The 17,992-nt window shown below is 41.6% G+C and overlaps 1 protein-coding gene across 12 annotated transcripts in view; it reads right to left on the reverse strand.

The window, feature by feature from the left end:
• UNC13B (unc-13 homolog B) overlaps positions 1–17,992 on the reverse strand; it is a 214,319-nt gene that overhangs the window by 114,508 nt on the left and 81,819 nt on the right. For all 12 annotated transcript variants that reach the window (XM_056325055.1, XM_056325056.1, XM_056325058.1 and 9 more), the window contains one exon: positions 16,492–16,582. In XM_056325055.1, the coding sequence (XP_056181030.1) occupies positions 16,492–16,582 (91 nt within the window). The remainder of the gene's footprint in view (positions 1–16,491; positions 16,583–17,992) is intronic.

Raw genomic sequence — 17,992 nt, forward strand, 5'->3', positions numbered from 1 at the left:
CATTCCAACTTCCTGTAAAGTACTGAATTACTGATAAAATTGTAAAAGTAAGCAATTCCTTCACGAGCACGAGTGGATTAACCAAAGGAAAATGAGTACGCTTCGAGCACAGGTCCTGCTCCTCCCTCTCCCACACTCACTCCCCTTCTCCCTGCAGGAAGACGAGCAAGAACACTTCTAGTGTCACTGCTCTTAGGGAAGCATAAAATTGGGTGGCTAAGTAAATTATAGAATAAGGATGTTACACATAGAGATGAAACAAAGAGACAAGAAGGGGAAAAATTCAAGAAAGAAGAGGGAAAAGTCAATGGAGAGAGCTTGTCTGGAACAGCAGGGATAAATTCTGTCCAACTCACACTCAGGTATAATTCATCTCACGAATGGCCTCAGAGATCTCTGACCCAAGAGCTCTCTAAAACAATTTTTTTGTTTCACTGGAAGAAAAATAAACATCATTTGTCCCAAATGAAACTGCCTTCTGCATCTCCCTAAAGACAGTTCTCAGTAGAGTAGTTTGTGTTCAGTGCTGCATTAGACCATAGAAGTTCAAATACACGATACAAAGTTTATCAATTGATTCAGCAGTGAAAACATGCTATTCATTATCTTCTTCAAAGCCACAAGAAGATCAAATCCATTAGCAGTTTAAAGACAAAGTGTTAATGAAAAAGCAGTGAACTCCTGCTGTTTGACAGCTGTCCTCAATGAATGCCACACTTTGAGGCATTTGTGCATCACCACAAGCTAAGCAGTGCTGCTGAGACAGAAGCCTGGAAGACAGGAGACTGTATATTCCAAGGCATTTAAAACTACCCTGTCAATGCCATTTCTGTAATGACAATAGCTCCGGAACACACTTAGAAAATATATGCTTAAGATGTTGCTTTCAGATGAAAGAACAAGTTGGGTTTTTTTAAGAAAGTGTCAATCAAATCACTATTCTTGTTTTCCCCTTAGGAAAGGGTAAGGCAAGGTGCAAGGGCAACCTACAAGCTCAGAAGGGAACAAAGGCACAGGTACCTCCTACAGCCCCTTGAGCACCTTGGAAACTGATAATGGCCAGACATTAGCCTCAAAACACTTGAAAAAAAAGGAAGGAAATAATCTTCCCCAAAGCCCCAAATGTTCTCCCTCCTGAAAAAGGTTTTTTTCCTCCAATAAAAGAAAAAGTTGAATTATTTGGTTTATAGGAAGGCAAGAAGAATAGCACTGGCACATTGAAAAAACTGCTGAAGACCAGAGGTATTGTGACTGTTTGCCTTCCAAAGACAGGCAACAGACGTCTATTTGTTGTGAGTAGGTGAGACCAAATCGTTGGCTGACTTGTCTTGGTAGGAAAGATGTTTACACTCCACGTGTTAAAATCATTTGACTATAAGGATGCCTGCTGAACCCTGAGACATAAACATTTCTGAACTAATAGAAGGAAAGACTTTCACACAGCTTGGGAATATAGGATATTTCCAAGGCCAAGAATGTAGTAAGATTCAAGGAGTGGGATTTTTATGTTAATGAAAAACTGAATTAATGTAGCACTAACGTTTTTGCAGAGCTATGAATCTTTACACTCCACAGTTTAGGCCAATCGTTATCAGGCAAGGATGCACCAGAGCTGCCCGCAGTGAGTCCTCCCATCTCCTTCTCCCCGATGCTGCTGCTGCCACACCAGTCAAACACCCCTCCAGGGGCTAGAACACATCTAGTCTGATATGGGAATTCTTAAGGTGCAAAATCCTTAAGGGAGTGTTGGTCAGGTCAGTTAGAAAAGCTCAGATTTAAATCATCCTCCATTTGACTTGTGTATAGTCATCAGTGTCACTCACAGTGACAAAGCCTTCCCTAAGAGATGTGAGGCAGCCCTTTAAACACACAGGGTGAATCTGCCTGCCCCTTTCTTGTTTCCATAAGGATGTTGGGATGTTCGCGCTCTTGACTTTTGGATTACAAACCCAAACACTATCAGCCTCAGTGCTTCACAGAAAAGGCTATTTTATTCCTCACCCAGTAAGTTCCAGGCACTTCAGGGCACAAACAAGCCTTACGTCCCAGAGAGCACACGGCTTTCAGAAGCTGCTGCCGGGACAGTGCCAACCCCACTCGTCGCAGCCCCCCAAAATCAGAACCAGACTTCAGAAGCAGAGCTGCCTCACGTAACAGGCTCTGGGGTAGCATGTTGTCTCCATGTGCCCCAGCAACGACAGACACAAAACCTTTCCTTAACGTGCTCCTGAAAACAACTGAATGCCCCCCGAACTCTTGTCCTGGGTTTTAGCTGCCCAGCTGAAAGCACGGAAGCCCTTCTCTAGCTGGACTGTCATTCCCCATTTTCAATCAAGAAGCACAAGTAGAAGATGGACTCTTAGCAAATCTATGCTGCCATCTGCAACTCAGGCGACTCCAAAATTTTGCCATCTGGGTGCCGCCGTTCCAGAAACAACTATTATACTGGCTTTTAAACCAGAGTCAGTTTGAATACCTTAGGTCAACAGGCAGTGAGAAAGCAGAGAACATTTACAGCAGAGAAAACTCTCCCTCTGCTGCTTCCTCCTTCAAATTACATCTCTTTCTCTCCCTCCTAAAGGCATCCAAAACATAAGGACTGGATACTTCATGAAATTGAAAAATTCTAATCAATGTCTTAATTGCACATCTAATTAAATAATCAGGATCACTAAAATGCAAAGGCATCTGAGCGCAGACATGTGCTGGGGGTGGAAAAACCTGAAATTACTCTCAGAGCTGTAATTGCTTTTTTGATCAAGAAACCTCAAAAGAAGAAGTTGCACATGCTGTGAAATGTAGACCTCAGGTAGATATAACAGCCTTCAAACATGAACTAGCTGAGGCAAGCACAAGGGAAGTAAACTATTCAGCATCTCTATTGCAAATACAGATAAATAAATAACAGGCTTAACTTGCAGCAATGGAAAGCTAGGTTAGACATCTGGAAAAGCTTTTAATCATAAGTGAGCATGGACTTCCTAGGGAGGCTGCAAGATCTCTTATCGCATAAGGTTTTAACAAGAGGGAGTACAGGCATTTTTCAGGGATGCTTTTCAGGAAGACGGACAGTCCAGTTAACCTCTTCACATATTGCCTGGGTCTCAGTTTTATTGCTCCTTACCTGTATCGTTCCAGAACCTATCTGAGGTAGGAAACTACATGGTAACACACATACTGCTACCAGGCATTAACGTGAATTACTCCCCACAGATGGTCTGCACGACAACCCAGCTGCCCAGCACACAACGGCTTAGCTCATGCGCTGCAGAGCATGTTTTCCTATTTCAGCTTGACAGCGAGAACACCGAAATGGTCTCTGACAAAACTGTTTGTGTATTCTGCAAAAGGTAGGTCCGACACATAAGGATTTGGCTACAGGAGTTCAGTGCCCTGAGCCCACAGGGTAGGACCCAGTATGAACTTAAAGAGGATTCTTTCTCTGGTTGGAGGTAAAACCCTTTCTCTGTAAGAAGAGAGGGTGTTCTACTGCTCATTGTACAAGAAACTATGTAATATTGTTCAAAGCACAATTATGCACAAAGATTATGTGCATTATTTATTGTATCACAACCAGGCCCTACCACTACGTGCAGTTGCATCACTGTTACGTGCAGTGGGGGCTAAGGAGTGTTCTCTCGTTTACCAACATATTACTCAAGTAATTCCACCATTAATTGGTGTTTTCATAGCACACCTGTGAAGTGAAAAAATACCCATTACAATTGAAGAATGAGGGCAGAGTCAGGTCAAGACTTTCTTCTCTGTTTGGACAGTCATCTCAAGATAACAAAACCCTGATTTTTCAGGGTACTTGTCTGGAGCATATCAGACACTATGAAGTCTGGCTTCCAGCTACTCCTCTTACTGTTCTGATGGCTTATTTCCGGAATCTTAAATCAAATAACAAGGAATCAATTCATGGATCAGAGGGAGAGGCAATGGAAAAAAAACCTTTTCAAAAGCCAGCATGGCCTCTCCAGCATCACTTAACGTGGCAGAGAACAGCAACTAATTACCTTATGGAGCAATGCCCTGCTACCTGGGCTGACAGATTGCGTCCTCTACCAGCACTTCCTTCCTCATTTGCCACAGATGCACCAATTTTCAAAACGCAGGGAAATAATCTTTTTTACTACCCTACCTTTGTCTTGATGACTCCTGGCTTAATATGCTTTTCTCTGTAGGTAGGAATAATTTCATGTACTTATATTTCCTGCACAGAGTAGCTGCTGATTAATGAACCAAAATACCCCATAAATACCTGTTATAAACTACATACAACCTCTCTCAGTCTCTGAGGACACTGATAGTGTAGGCACTGAACAGAAAAAAAGTGGCACTGCCAGACCATAGCTCTGACAAAGCTGACCCCAGTGATCACACCTATATTGATAAGCCCAGACACAGCTTTCATGCCTCCAGTAAAGGCACTTGACAAGCTCTACAAAATGGGCATGAATTAACAGGGTCTAGAAACCCAGGCAGTCTGCTGCCCTGATTACAAGGGACAAGGGAGGAAATTTAAGGCAAAAAAATAATATGGCTGGATTTAGAAAGCCTCTGCAACGGGATGAAAACTGCACTACAAAGCAGGCTTTGATTACATTGGTGACCCAAGTCAACTGACTGAGAAGCCGGTTAGCCCCTTCAGCAAGTCTGTGATGGGAGGGACAAGCACAGTTTGACCAACACACACAAATACTGAGCAGGGATGGTGGGGGGTCATTCCAGTAGCTGCTGCCTCTGCTCTGTGCTCTCAGGTCTTGGAAGCCACTCCACCTTCACCAGAACTGGAGCAAGGCAGATGTAAAGACAGGATGAAAAAGGGATGATTCTAGCAGCTGTACAGACTTCTACATTAACTAGCAATTGCTACTGCAAGCTAAAAATAGAGCAACTTAATTAGGATGAGTGACACGTATCCATGTCACAAAATACGAAGGAGAGTGGTACTTGCTTAAAATTAGGTTCCTTAAATTAGGCATAACAAAATTCAGAGTGACTACACCAGCCAATCTATAGGTATTTGTGTAGACAAAACTGGATGCTTCAAGTACCTGTTATATGAGATACCATAAAAACACTTGCATGCTGCACTAGCACGATACACTGAATAAAAATAGAAAATTTTAAATAAATAGCAATAGAATTTAGCACTCTCAGTTTCTCAATAACAGTTTCTAAAAAATGTGTGTGTTATCTTAAAATACAAGGTGAATATTGACTCATTAACAAAAATAAGAAACAGATGGAAACACAGTTAAAATAAACTGATCTTTTACATAAAGATATCTCTATTTGTATTTTGTATATTCTTGTATGCCACAACCTAAAGTATTGACCATAGTGAGGGTAAATAGATAAATCAGTTGAAGGCTAAATCTAAACTCCCTTCTAGCTGGAGAGCTCTATTATCTCCTTTTTAGTACATATCACCGGTTTTGTCTTGATAGTCTGTTGCTTTTCAAGCTCTCCTGGAAAATAATTTTCCAGTGTTAGCTTTTTAAAACTTCTAATTAATATAGGTTCAATTGAAATTTACTGTCTAAATAAGCAACTGAAATCCCATGGGGAATTTTCATAATCTCATTTAAGAACAAACCTGTTCACTAACTACACCATATTTTCTGAAACTGTTACCACTTGAAGATTTGTCAGAAAACAAAATTATACCTATGACATGTTCGTTAGGCATGAGTCACTAATAACTACCATTCTTCAAGAGAACCCTCACACAGTCTAGCATCCTTAATATCTACTGCCTAACTGCATAGAAAAGCCACCATCCAAGAGGGGCTGCAATATGATTTTCACAATTTCACTTCAGTGACAGCACTAAGTAGCAAATACCTCTCCTACACACCTTTGGTCATGCTCTGAAACCCACAGGGTCCTGCAAGGCAGCACAGCTTAGCAGCAAAGGCAGGCGGGTGGGCAGTGTGAGCACAGCACGGCCATGCTATGAAAAATAGTTACAGAGGCTATGGTCCCACGGACATTTCTCACAGCCTACTTAGAGGCTTCCTGCATGATGAAGTCCATTCTTTGCTCCCACAGGCGACTGTCACATAATAGCTTTCATAAACAGACCCATTTTTAGATTAATTAGAAACAGAAAGGGCAAAGAAACCCATTTGGAAGCTGTTCACTAACGATTTGAAAAATTGCTTTCTGATTTCTAGCCTGAGTTTGTTCATAACCAGCTTATACCCTTCTGTTCTTGCACTAACATTAACCTTTAGCTTAAATAGCTGTAAACTTGCCAATATTTACTCCCATGCTCTATTAGTACATGGCAGCAACATCCACTCTCAGTTTCCAGTCTGCTGAACTGAGCCATACATCTCACACATCCTCAGCACCTCCCCTCCCAGGACTACCCCAGTGTCCTCTCTCCCACTTCTAGAACCTATTCTTTGATTTTTGCAATAGTTCCCACCTTCTCCAAATCATTTGCTGGTTTCCCACATGGCGTATTAGAAAAATTATGGAAAAACAGGCAGATGAGACCTACTGCCCACCTGGTCTGTCACAGTGTAGCAGAAAGCAGCATGAAATTAGTGTTTTTACTATTTCCCATTTGACAGGCAGTAACACTTTCTTTCCCGCAGCAACACTTCCTTTCCCAATTATTTCCACAGCCGTGCCAGCGAGGGCTGACTAAATGAGTCCATAGTTACCCAGAACAGCCCTTCCTTCCCTCTTCCTGATCCAACGTGTAAGTGGCTTAAACAGGATCCTTCTGGTTTTAGCAGGATACTCCCGTTGGCCAGAGGGTAGCACCGATGCTCACCCAGTACATCACCCTGCAAGCCTGAAGGCACAAGCTACTCTGTACAGCAAGGGACTTGCCGCCTATGGTGTCCCAGTAAATCAGCACTCAAACTTAGCCAGCCCTGCCAGCATCTGGTACCTGCACACTTGAGCTATGGTTGAAAAGCTCAAGCTGCATTTGGGAGTTCACTCCAGCTTTATGCCTAAATCATCTTCAGTTTTATAGCACACAAAGGATGAGAAGCTGTCAATGCACTTGGGAAATTCCCCCTGCAAACAGGTATCTGATACCCTGATGTTCTCAAGTGCCTTTCAGCAGAGGATGCACATTTACAAACCCAGCTCACAGACTGCCAGGAAAGGCTGCAGACATTTCCTTACCGATTCAAAAGCCAAGGAATGGAAGAACTGGTTCTACCTTTTCCACATACAGGTTTCAAATGGAACCGATGAGGAAGCACCAAAAAGCCCTTTCGAAAGTGCCAGTGTTTAACCATCACAGCAATGGAAATGAAGCCACACCCTGACCCAGGTCAGGCTCACCTGATCAGTCCTCCACAACGTCACAAAATTGTTCAGACCCTAAACTTGAACTGACAGTAGACAACTTGTTGGTGGCCATGATATGCCCTAAAAATCATGTCTGGGTGCCAAGAAAGGAGTCTGAATGCAAAGAAAGTTCTTGTATGACCTGGCAAAAACTACATCCTAATAGGCTGCATTCATTTGCTGTACCACAAGACCTTCAGATGGCTTGAAGTCAATAAATCACTGACATTAAAATGTGCAGAAAATCAAAATGCGGCTCTATTTTACATTCTACGTAGCACCATCCAGAACTGGAGTTCTGCTCTCTTCAGGCATTACATTAAGCATTATTAACAGCATTTTGACTTCCAAATGCTGCTTTTAGGTGGGGGTGGGGAGAGGGAAGAAATCATCTTACTTAAATCCAGATGCACAGTACTAGAAGATTCCAATTACAACAACCCTTACACAATTCCAAAAATTAGCTCAGAAGCATGCAAAGCAACCCTGCCCTACATCTAAACAAGTTGTGTAACCATGCAGCTTGGAAAACAAGAAACAAGTGAAAGAAAAACAAAAACAACACTAAAAGACAAAACTGTCATGTACCAAACCCCTTTTTCTGACCTACTGCCTTTTTTCTATGAAGTTATAATGTTATTCAAAGCATTTGTTAACACTGCATGAATAGTTAACGCTTCATTTATGGTGCTTTCAGCCAGTGCTGGTTACCTTATCTTTTCCCCAAGTCTTGTGCTTTGTAAGCCGTAAGACCACTGCTATCTCTCTGGTGCAGCATTTCTTGTACATACTGCTTCATTAATACACAACTCTGGGAAATATCCCCTCCTCCCACACAAAGTCTTAAAAATAAGAGTGTGAAGTCTGGCTCTCCCAACAGCCAATGCTATTTTTAAGGGCTGCGTATGTGGCAGGTAGGAGTCCCCCCACCCACCTCTCCCATTGCACCCCTATTCTGAGCAGGAGGAACTAACTTACTCAATGCCAGATGAAGCTCTCTCAGTTTCTACTGATGAGCACCATGCCTGAGTGCCATGTTGAGGTGGTCAGGACACCACAGGTTTCTGTGTCCCACTCCACATCAGACACAAGCCTCTATTGACTGAGCACAGTGCTGTAATTCTTTCTGCCACTACATCCCCAATGCAAGGTGCAAAGAGGGGAGTTCTGCATAAGGTGGCAATGGTTGCCTCACCTCTAACATTTTTAGTGTTATTCTGTTTCAGTATATACTATTTAGAGGACTTGGTCCACTCTCCAAACAGATCCGTGTTCCATTTTTTCCTGAAAGCTGCTGACAACTGCTGCAGCAAGTCCTGGGAAAAGACAAGCACTCGCTCGACAAAGCATTTGGAAGAGTCTTGGTACAAATGTGAAAGGAGGCTGGGCAGCATCAGACAGGGAAAAAGAGCTTACTGTAGTAGTTCATCCTGGTTCAGAGGTGCTCTGCACACCTGAACACATGGACAGTTCCTTCAGCCTGCAACACACACATCACTTCTGGAGGTAACAAACACAGGAACTGCTGTGACTGTATTGCCTAAGAGAAACGATGCCAAAGACAAAAAGGCAGCAGTTCTGGGCATGCAGTCTAATTGGGAACGGAGGAGCTCTGCAAGACATAGGTCATCTATGCACACCGTCAGCCCGCTGCTGCCACCCACACCATGCTCTCTGGTCAGCAGAGGTACTCCTTCCATGGAGAGGAAGGAAGGTGACTAAGACACCTCTTCCTTCAGAGAACACCAACTTGTCAGAATCAGTATCTATGTTATAGGACCACAATAAATTTGAATGGGAATAATTCTCTGGTCTAAGATGTCCAAACAGGGGGAGGGAGCACAGGGAAGTCATTCCCTAAAAGAGTGTTCCTGCTCAGCAGTCAACACACTTTTCAAAATCATGGGAAACCTAGGTTAAAACCTCAGTATTACCCAGTTTAGATCAGGAATTAGAGTCCTATTCACCCTTTATTCCAGATATATTCCAGCTTAAAGTGCTGGCTCTTCCACAGAGCAGTCTCCCATCTGTCATATCCCAGTCAACATCAAAAAGTTAAAACCAGAAAGTCTAACCCCCCGCTCACCACAAAAGACTCCACACTTTGCAAAAGCAGCAGCCACTTTTCATCCAGCTTCACTCTAGAAGTCAAACACTTACACATCAAGTGTTTCAAATTAAAAAAAAAAAAAAAAAAAAGGAGAGATATAATAGCAGGCTATTCATATGCATCCCAGTACTGTCATTATAACCTTACAAGCCAAAGAAGTTCAGCCAGGCTGGATTACTTGAACTTAACGTGCAGTGCTGGCACAAAGCAAGAGATGCACCTGACAGTGAAGCATCACATGATTGTAAACTACATCCCAGATGTCGCACAAACACCTTCAGTTTATTTTTAAGAAAAAGCAATGAAATAAACCTCAAAAGAAAATTACAATTGGATTCCCATTCAAAACTTTCATAAGAATTTTGAATTATAGATGTGCAGAATCTAATACTATGGTAGATCAGGAAAGAAACAACGTCAGGATTCTTTGCTTTCCTGTGGAAGCTACACCTGATCTTGCAAGCCTGCAGGAGGCTTGCAGTGACTATAATATAATATTATATAATTGCAGTGAATATAATATAATTATAGGAAAGTTAGCTACTCACTCTGCAAATCCTGTTATGACTAAGAAAATTCCCCAAGTTTGTTTGGGTTGTTTCTAACGAGCAACGGGAAGGTATGGAGGAACTCTGTTGTCACTGAAGGGGACTGATGTCCCTTGTACTGGGGAATACAGACCACCAACACCAAAACTGGTTTTTAGCAGAGGTGAATTGAAGTTGAGTGTCAGTACACTTGCAGAAAATCCTGTTAGCAACTGAACAGGCTGCTAACTGCTCTGGTCATTATGAAAAGCATCTCTGACCATCATGTTGCTCCACAAGAGAGCATTTATCTTAATTTTAGCATAACTACTTTGAAAAGGGCAAGCCTGCTGATTTTTCCCACTGGAGATAAGGTTATCAAAAAGCTACTCAAAAATCACAACAGCAGTGAATGAAGGCACTATTTTCTTGTGTATACATAGAAATAATTATCTCTTTGCTGTAACGTAACTGTTAACATTCATTGTAAAGCAGGTTAAACAATGATAGTAGGTCTTGGAGAATCTCAGTAAGGCTAAATAAGCATGCATTTTATTCCAAACAGATGTGAATATGCAGGTATCATATTTAAGACACTCAGAGATGAAGGGAGCTTCTCCTCCTCTGATTACCGCATGTCAGCTGAACCTTTCCTCTCAGAGAGGCAACCAGAAGAGACCACAAACACAGGTTGTTCAAGCACTGGGGAACTACCCTGCACTAAAATCTGCCTCAGGAAAGCCGTGAAGGGCTTTGAGCAGTCCCACAAGGCTTGACAGCCTGCCAACGCAGATGCAACACAGGGAAGTAAGATTACGGCATGAGGAGATAGCAGAACACCTCCACTGCTTTTGTATTTAAATGTTTTGTAAGTAATTACTGTTGTGCAATCTCTAAGAGATCTGAAAGCCACACGCCTTTTATATATAAGGTATGAAGAAATCATTTTGCTGCCACTGTGAGCAAAGCCACCTCGCAACAGACAGTCTGCACTGCAGCTGGCAAGAACCCTCCAATCACACTTTACCTACACATACATGACGTTGCAGGAACACCTCGGGTGTAGGAACAGCAATTTCATGAGCACCAGGGTGTTCTACAGATTCTCACCAACACAGATCCCTGGGACATTTAACCAGCAATGCTGGTATTTTGGTGGAGGTTAAATACAACAGGTAGAGAAGATGTTTAACTGGTTATGTAGTTTTTCTGTATGAAGAGAAGTTTCTAGCAACTCTTAGAGTCACAGTGCTTCAGTTTGCTTCTTTGCCACTGTGTGGGAGGCTATGAAAATGCACAGCTTACTCATCTTCACGGGACCGAAAAGCTTTGTTGCCTAGGTGTCTTTTTAAGGGAAATAAAATGTTGAAACTATTGCATGGACTGCACTGCTCATGAGAGGCAGAAGGGGACAGTTTCTCACCTTTTGGTGACGGGCTCAAAGCAGGCATGTCCTCCGCTAGCCATCTGGGCTGGAGTATAGGACATGGTTTTACTGATCAGAGGGCCTGGATTCACATCAACTAGCAACTGAAACTGGCACCAGCTAGTGCCTTGCTGGTCTCCTCTATAACAATGGAAAACTGGAAAGGGCTCTTCAGGGCACCCCACAGCTACATAAGAAGAGAACTGTGGTGGTTTGCACCAATATTTTTCTTAAAATAAAAACAGGGCTTCACACTCCAAAATCACCAACGCTACACCCTCCCTGGGCCAGGGCTTTTAAATGTGAGAACCTGATGGTTCTGTTTGCAGATGCTTGATCAGAAGTGCCGACTGCTACAGGACATGGAAAAATAAGACTGAGGATAGGACTGGGTATCTGTAAGACTAGAGAACAGTCATTTAGTACCCCCACTGCAGATGCTTACCATATTCCAGAAAAATAAGGTCATGAACTACACCTGCCATCTCAGTATGTGATCTAGTCATGTAGCAGTCAAAAAGAACATGACTACTGACATTTAACAGGGACCGACAAACATTAAAATCAAAATAACTCAATATCTAGAAGAAGAAAAACCAAAGAGGCAACATTGCTCCAATGATTTTGTTTTTGAAATGAAAACAAGTAAATTGAGGTATTTAATCTCCTGATATAAACAAGGAAAATTATGCCTAAGACCTTTTTCCCCTGTAAATGAATTCAATATAAATTGACCCCACTCCCTCTTGTAATACTTAAATATACTTGAAAGAATTGGTAAAAGATGCAATATGATGACTTGACCGAATTTTTGCTCTTCTCCAGTCTGCCAATTCTTCTATGTTACAAAATCTCAGGTACACATCTGTGTGATTTTAAAAGTCAGCTGTGTCCCTAGCTGAAGGCTATTTCAGTTAAAGAGGGCTGCAAGGTGCCACTGAGGGACTGCAGCAGACAAGCTATCAATTAATCCCTCTTTGTAGACAAAGTTCTAAGTGTGAAGGTGAGAATTATTGAATCATTCCTCTAAGGGTCAACACCCCCAGGGTTGATTCTGCCATAATTAAGTTTTCTCCTCACAAACACAGAAAGAGAACAAATAAAACAGCAGAAATGAAGAAAAAACCACACAAGCCATGCTTAAGCTTCTTTAACATGCACAGTTACAAACTTCTGTGACATTTTATAACTGTCCAGTCTTTATTAAAATACATTGCTTTGACTCATGGTGCTGTAGGATGCAGGTACATTACTGATATGAGTATTAATCTCTTTCCAGGTAGGAGGCTGAATTGCTCAGGGGATATATAATCAATATCACATATGGGAATTTCTTGGGTGTCTTTTTTCTTTTCTATCATTTAAATTTCAGCCAGATCATTAACAATTAAGAATCATAAGAACCATTTCAGCAGCCTATGTGAGAGGAATCCAGCAGTTCGGATCCATGAGCTGAAGCTCCATGTGTATTAATGAAATTATATTGCATGTTGAGGAAGGGAAACTTGGAAAAGAGCTGGAGGCATTGCTTTGAACATTAAGGACACAAGCAGCTGGTCCAAGCACTGGAACAAGAGAGAAAGATAGTCCTCTTGAGAGCTTCTAGGCAACAATGCAAGATGGGAAGATGTTAATAGTTTGATCACAGAAATGAGACATGACCTTTCCTAACTACCAACAGAACCACCTGGTTAAGACTATCACCACAGGGACCTTTAAAATCCTGATACCCATCTGGATACTCTGTACTCGTACCACTGACTCTCAAACAAGATCTAGGAATGAGCTGATGATGCACGAGGTACAGAGAGCAGACAGAAGAGATGCTCTTCTAGATTTGAGCAAAAGTACAGAAGAAATGAGGATGCAGTTGCATCTCAGAAAACTAACAGTCTTTCAGATACTTCAGAAGAAAAGAAATTAAGACAAGCTAGAAAAACACTATGTAATTCAAGAACACAGACTAATAAAAAAATCAGTAACTAGAGCTCATGAGAAGCAGGCTTAAAGGACCAGACAGTTCAGGAAGCTGTTAACAGCCATTGAAACAGCATTAACAGAGAAAAATCATAAGCTATTGCAGTGAGGAAGGAAAGGACATACAATGAAAGACCTGTACCCCTCTTCAGAGGGCTTGAATACTCTTCATGTGGAAGTTTTAAGGACAAGCATGACTGTACAGGAAAGAAATCAAAAAGCCAAAGCACTAAATTAAACACCTAGCAGTGAACTCACAATATGACAAAAAACCCCTATGGCTGCTACTTGCAGCAAGACAAAGCTATCATCAGATGGCATCAAGAAGACTGGAACATTTGATGCCTTAATTGCTTCAGCTCTTCACTGACAGTGACCAACTGCAGTCAAGCAGCTGACAGAGTATCGGGTTTTAAGAAAAGGAAAAAAGTTTAGCAAGTTATAAAAAACAGTCCGCAGTAAAGGACAACAGATTTGAAAGTAAACAGAGAAGGTAGTTATTTCTAAGTCAGCTGGCCCTGGTAAGTCTTCAACCTTGGGTACTGGGTTCCAAGGCTGACAATCACAAAGTGCTAAGAACTTGAGAAACAGGCAGTGGACTTGAGCACTCAAAAAGGGCAAAGCAAGCATTCGCTTTGCTTACAAAATAGGAAGAGGAAGACTTGGATAATTATGAACATGCTAACTTGACTGCCCACCCCTCCCCAGGAAATAAGACTGGACAAACAAATTATTTCAAATTTTCTAGAACATAAAAAGGAGAGAAATAACAGCAAGCATGGTTTCATCAAAAGTACAACTGTTGCATTTAACTTCCTTCTGTGACAAGGTAAACTAGTTTTAGCGGTAGGAGAATAACAGTACAAGTCTCATATCCTGAGGTCTGAATAAAACTGCTAAAATAGATGCAAGCACACTGGAAAAAATTATACTCAGGACAGAGAAACTCCAGGAATGTATCAAGTAGGGTCCCTCAGGCACCTCTGGTAGCGCACAGCCTGCCAGCCTGGGCACTACACAACGTTTTCACATACAACTTGAAGGATTTATAAGCATGACAGATTAGGAAGACACAATGTGCTTAAGGAGTGAAAAAAACAATTCTGTAAGAACAAGTGCAATTCAGCTGTAATTCAATGTAAGTACAGGCTAGGTAGAAAGCTGACAAAGCCCTTCTTCAGGAAAAACCTCAGGTCTAGAAAGGATAAGAAGTTAACTACACATCAGTGTTAGTTTGTGATAAAAAAGCACCATCACAGCAGGATACCAGATATCTTGGGGTATCAGGATCACAGTCTGGAAACAGTCTTCATTGCTCTGCAGAGCATGTGAGCAGGCTCTCAGCGAGGTTTCCACATTCAGCTTTGGACACTGCACTTCAGGAAATACAAAGAAAGGAGAGGGGAAAAAAACCCCCAACCAAAAACCCCAAAAGACAGGCTGATTAAAGAGTGCCTAAAAAAAAAAATCCTGACAAGAAAAGGCTAAAAGACAAAGCATCATTTAGTAAACACGAGAAAAGTGAGTAGGGCTTCGTGCTCTCTTTGCAGCAGCCCTTCACTATTCCAGAGAGGAAGGGAATCCATTCTGCTTCTTTACTACTTGTCCTAATCATAAGAAATAGATTTATACAGCACAAGTGAGATCTAGAGCAGAGGTCAGGAAAAGCTTTTGGGCAGTAAAGACAGTTGAGCCCTGGAGCTGCCTGCTGGAAAACTCCATCTGATGTTTTTGGTTTTAAGGGAATTGTCGATGAATAACTGTGAAAGTCATCAAGGCAAAGCAAATCATGACATATTGCTATCACAACTACACTAGTGTTTCTGTAACAGTCATCTCAAAGCATGTCTTCCTTCCAACTCAGCAGAAGCACAAAGATTGATGCTGAACCACCTCATGGACCTCGTACTCTGTCAGAAAAATAAGAGAGAGAGATCCAGGGATAGGCATCACTGAACTTCTTGTCTCTTCTAGTATGTTTGTGCACTTGTTTTCCATAAGGCACAGAAAAAAACTGTTTTGCTTGCATGCTCTACAAAATCACAGCAGTTCCTTTTCTTCTTATATACGAAAGATGTTCTTAAATTTCAATTTCTATGTCATGCTGACAGTTCTGACCCAAATGCCTTCCTCTCAGAAGTAATCACACATTAATTGTTAGGTTGGAAAGAATTTATAATCCAGATAAACTAAAGGAAAAACTATCTCTGCTATGGCATTTCAGATGCCTCCCCAGACACAAAAAAAGATTAATAGTTGTTCTCCCAAAAATCTGCCACAAATCCAGAACAGAAAGAAAAGTCCTGCTACTGATAGATACTGTAAGAATAACTTCTTACAAAAACGAAATGAGAGAGCTCTAGAAGAAAGTAGTGTTTCCAAATGAAATACATTAACACTGCACTTTGTGTAGTAGGCAATAGTTTATCATCTATAGAATATGAACACCATATGTTATCTTTCTGTGGGCATACAGATGGATGAAAGCGTAAGACTTTTTTTTAAAAAAAAAAAAACTTTTTGGGTCTTAATCGCTGTTTTCTAAAACAAGAGTGTTTACACTGTTGAAGAAAATGTCATAACCTTTTCCTTTTGACTTCCCAAATCAAGATTATTTATTTTTAAATCTTACTTTCATGAGATGGAAATACCAAGACTACTTATACACCCACTTTCAATTAGTATATGTAAAAATATTTGATGTAAAGTTTCCCAAGGAACATTTTCACACGACAAATAATACAGATAACTCCTACTAAGCTAAGAAGCTATCCTCAAGTTGCCTTGAGAAAAAGTCTTCATTTTGAACAGTTTAACACAAATCATTACATGCCAGACATTATTATTACTATTGAAAAATTCTGAGCTAATTTATCTGCTTTTGCATCTTACCTGATATTCATCTCTAGTTCCACACAACAATGTTCAAAATGTTTGGTTGAATTAGATAGCTCTAAGACCATCAAGACATGCTGCAGTCCTATACAATACACTTAATTAAATTTTTGTCTGTAAAACATCAAAACTCTAAGAGGTGTCTTACAAGGAAGAAGAAATGAAACCTTCAGCCACAGATCTAAAACCCAGGTAACACAGAAAAGGAGTGAAGCAATACTCCATCCTACCTCTTGAAGCTGCAGTCGAACTTTGCTAATGGCTCTAATCCAATGGACTCTTGCTGGAGGAAATGGTGGTGGCTCATTGTCACCATGGTAGCTTAAAGGCAAGAAACAGAAAACCACTATATGAAAAACACTCATCTGTAGCATTAAAGATTCAGCATTACACAGTGCAATCACAGCTTCAGAAGTAACCAAAGGGCTCCGGTCAATATAGCCCTGCTGTGGGAACTGAGAGGCTAAAGCAGAGGGTTCGTTATACACAGGAACTGTCTTGGAGATAGATGTGCTGAAAGATACAAACTAGGACACAATCCAGACCCAGGAGTAAGGCGATTTTGGTCACACCATCAGGAAAGCAGTCTGAAATACCCGATCAAGTCAGTTAAATACATTGGTATCATAACTGCACACGCAGAGAGGCAGATAGAACATTTTTCCATCCCCACACCTGTTGCAGGTCCCTTCTAATCTCTGACTCTTCCTGCTCCCTCCTACAGGTACAAATTTACAGCCCCTTTTCAGTGGAAACACTGGCAACAGGGCACAGCTGTGTTCTTCCCTACTGACTGCACCCTCTTCACACCGCACTTCCATACAGCTTTGCAGGAGGGCACATATATCTGGCAGCAATGCTCCGTCTCAGTGCCCCATCTCACATTTTACACTCCCTAGCCTCACTATACATTGGGCCTTTGGTTGCATTCCTTCTTTCGTATGTTGCTGAGCTGTAAATCACCAAAACAGCTTTCCCTGCTGGCAAAGCACCCCACACTGCTGACAATATAAAAACAAAAAAAAAAATGTAGCTGAGAGCAACATACCTTCATACTACCCGTCTACTCAGGTGCAACCCTAAGGAGCAATTTCAGAGCTCACTTCCATGCATGCTCCATGCAGACAGGGAAGTATTGCCAGAAAGTGGACAGAAAGGGAGCCAGTGATGCAGGAGCATCCCAGTCACATGCCTAAAGCAGCCTGAAATGGACTGTGTGAATAACCCTCCCTGTGAACAAATACAGGCCAGCCATTCCGGGACAAGACTACAGCTGCTCTATAAGAAGAAGAAAGCGAGTCAGAGTTTAAAATCAGTTCAATGCTTTTTCTAGTCTTGCTTTCCTTTTTTCATCTTTAGTGTAAGGGTTGCCTACACAGGAACTGCTGTGGTTAATTCTCTTCTGTAAGCACAGTGACACCAGCTGTACCCTCCAAAGGGTACAGACAGGCAGACATCTTCCCGTGGATCTAACTGAACCAGATGAAAAAAATCCCTCATACTTATGGAAGTATAACCATAACCACACTAGGGGCTGCAATGACTTGATTACTTCAAGGAAAAAAAGTCACTGCCAAAGTTAAGTAACGAAATTTGAAATTCCTGTAAAATCGGTACAAAGCCCAGGGCATTACTCCCCCAAGCTTAGCTGAAATACTTTTGAAGACTGTTTTCAATTCTGCTGACAGCTTGGAAAGCCCAAGTGCAAGGACAAGAAAGCCTGCCACAGTG

This window comes from Falco biarmicus, chromosome Z (assembly GCF_023638135.1).
Source record: "Falco biarmicus isolate bFalBia1 chromosome Z, bFalBia1.pri, whole genome shotgun sequence".
NCBI lineage: Eukaryota > Metazoa > Chordata > Aves > Falconiformes > Falconidae > Falco > Falco biarmicus.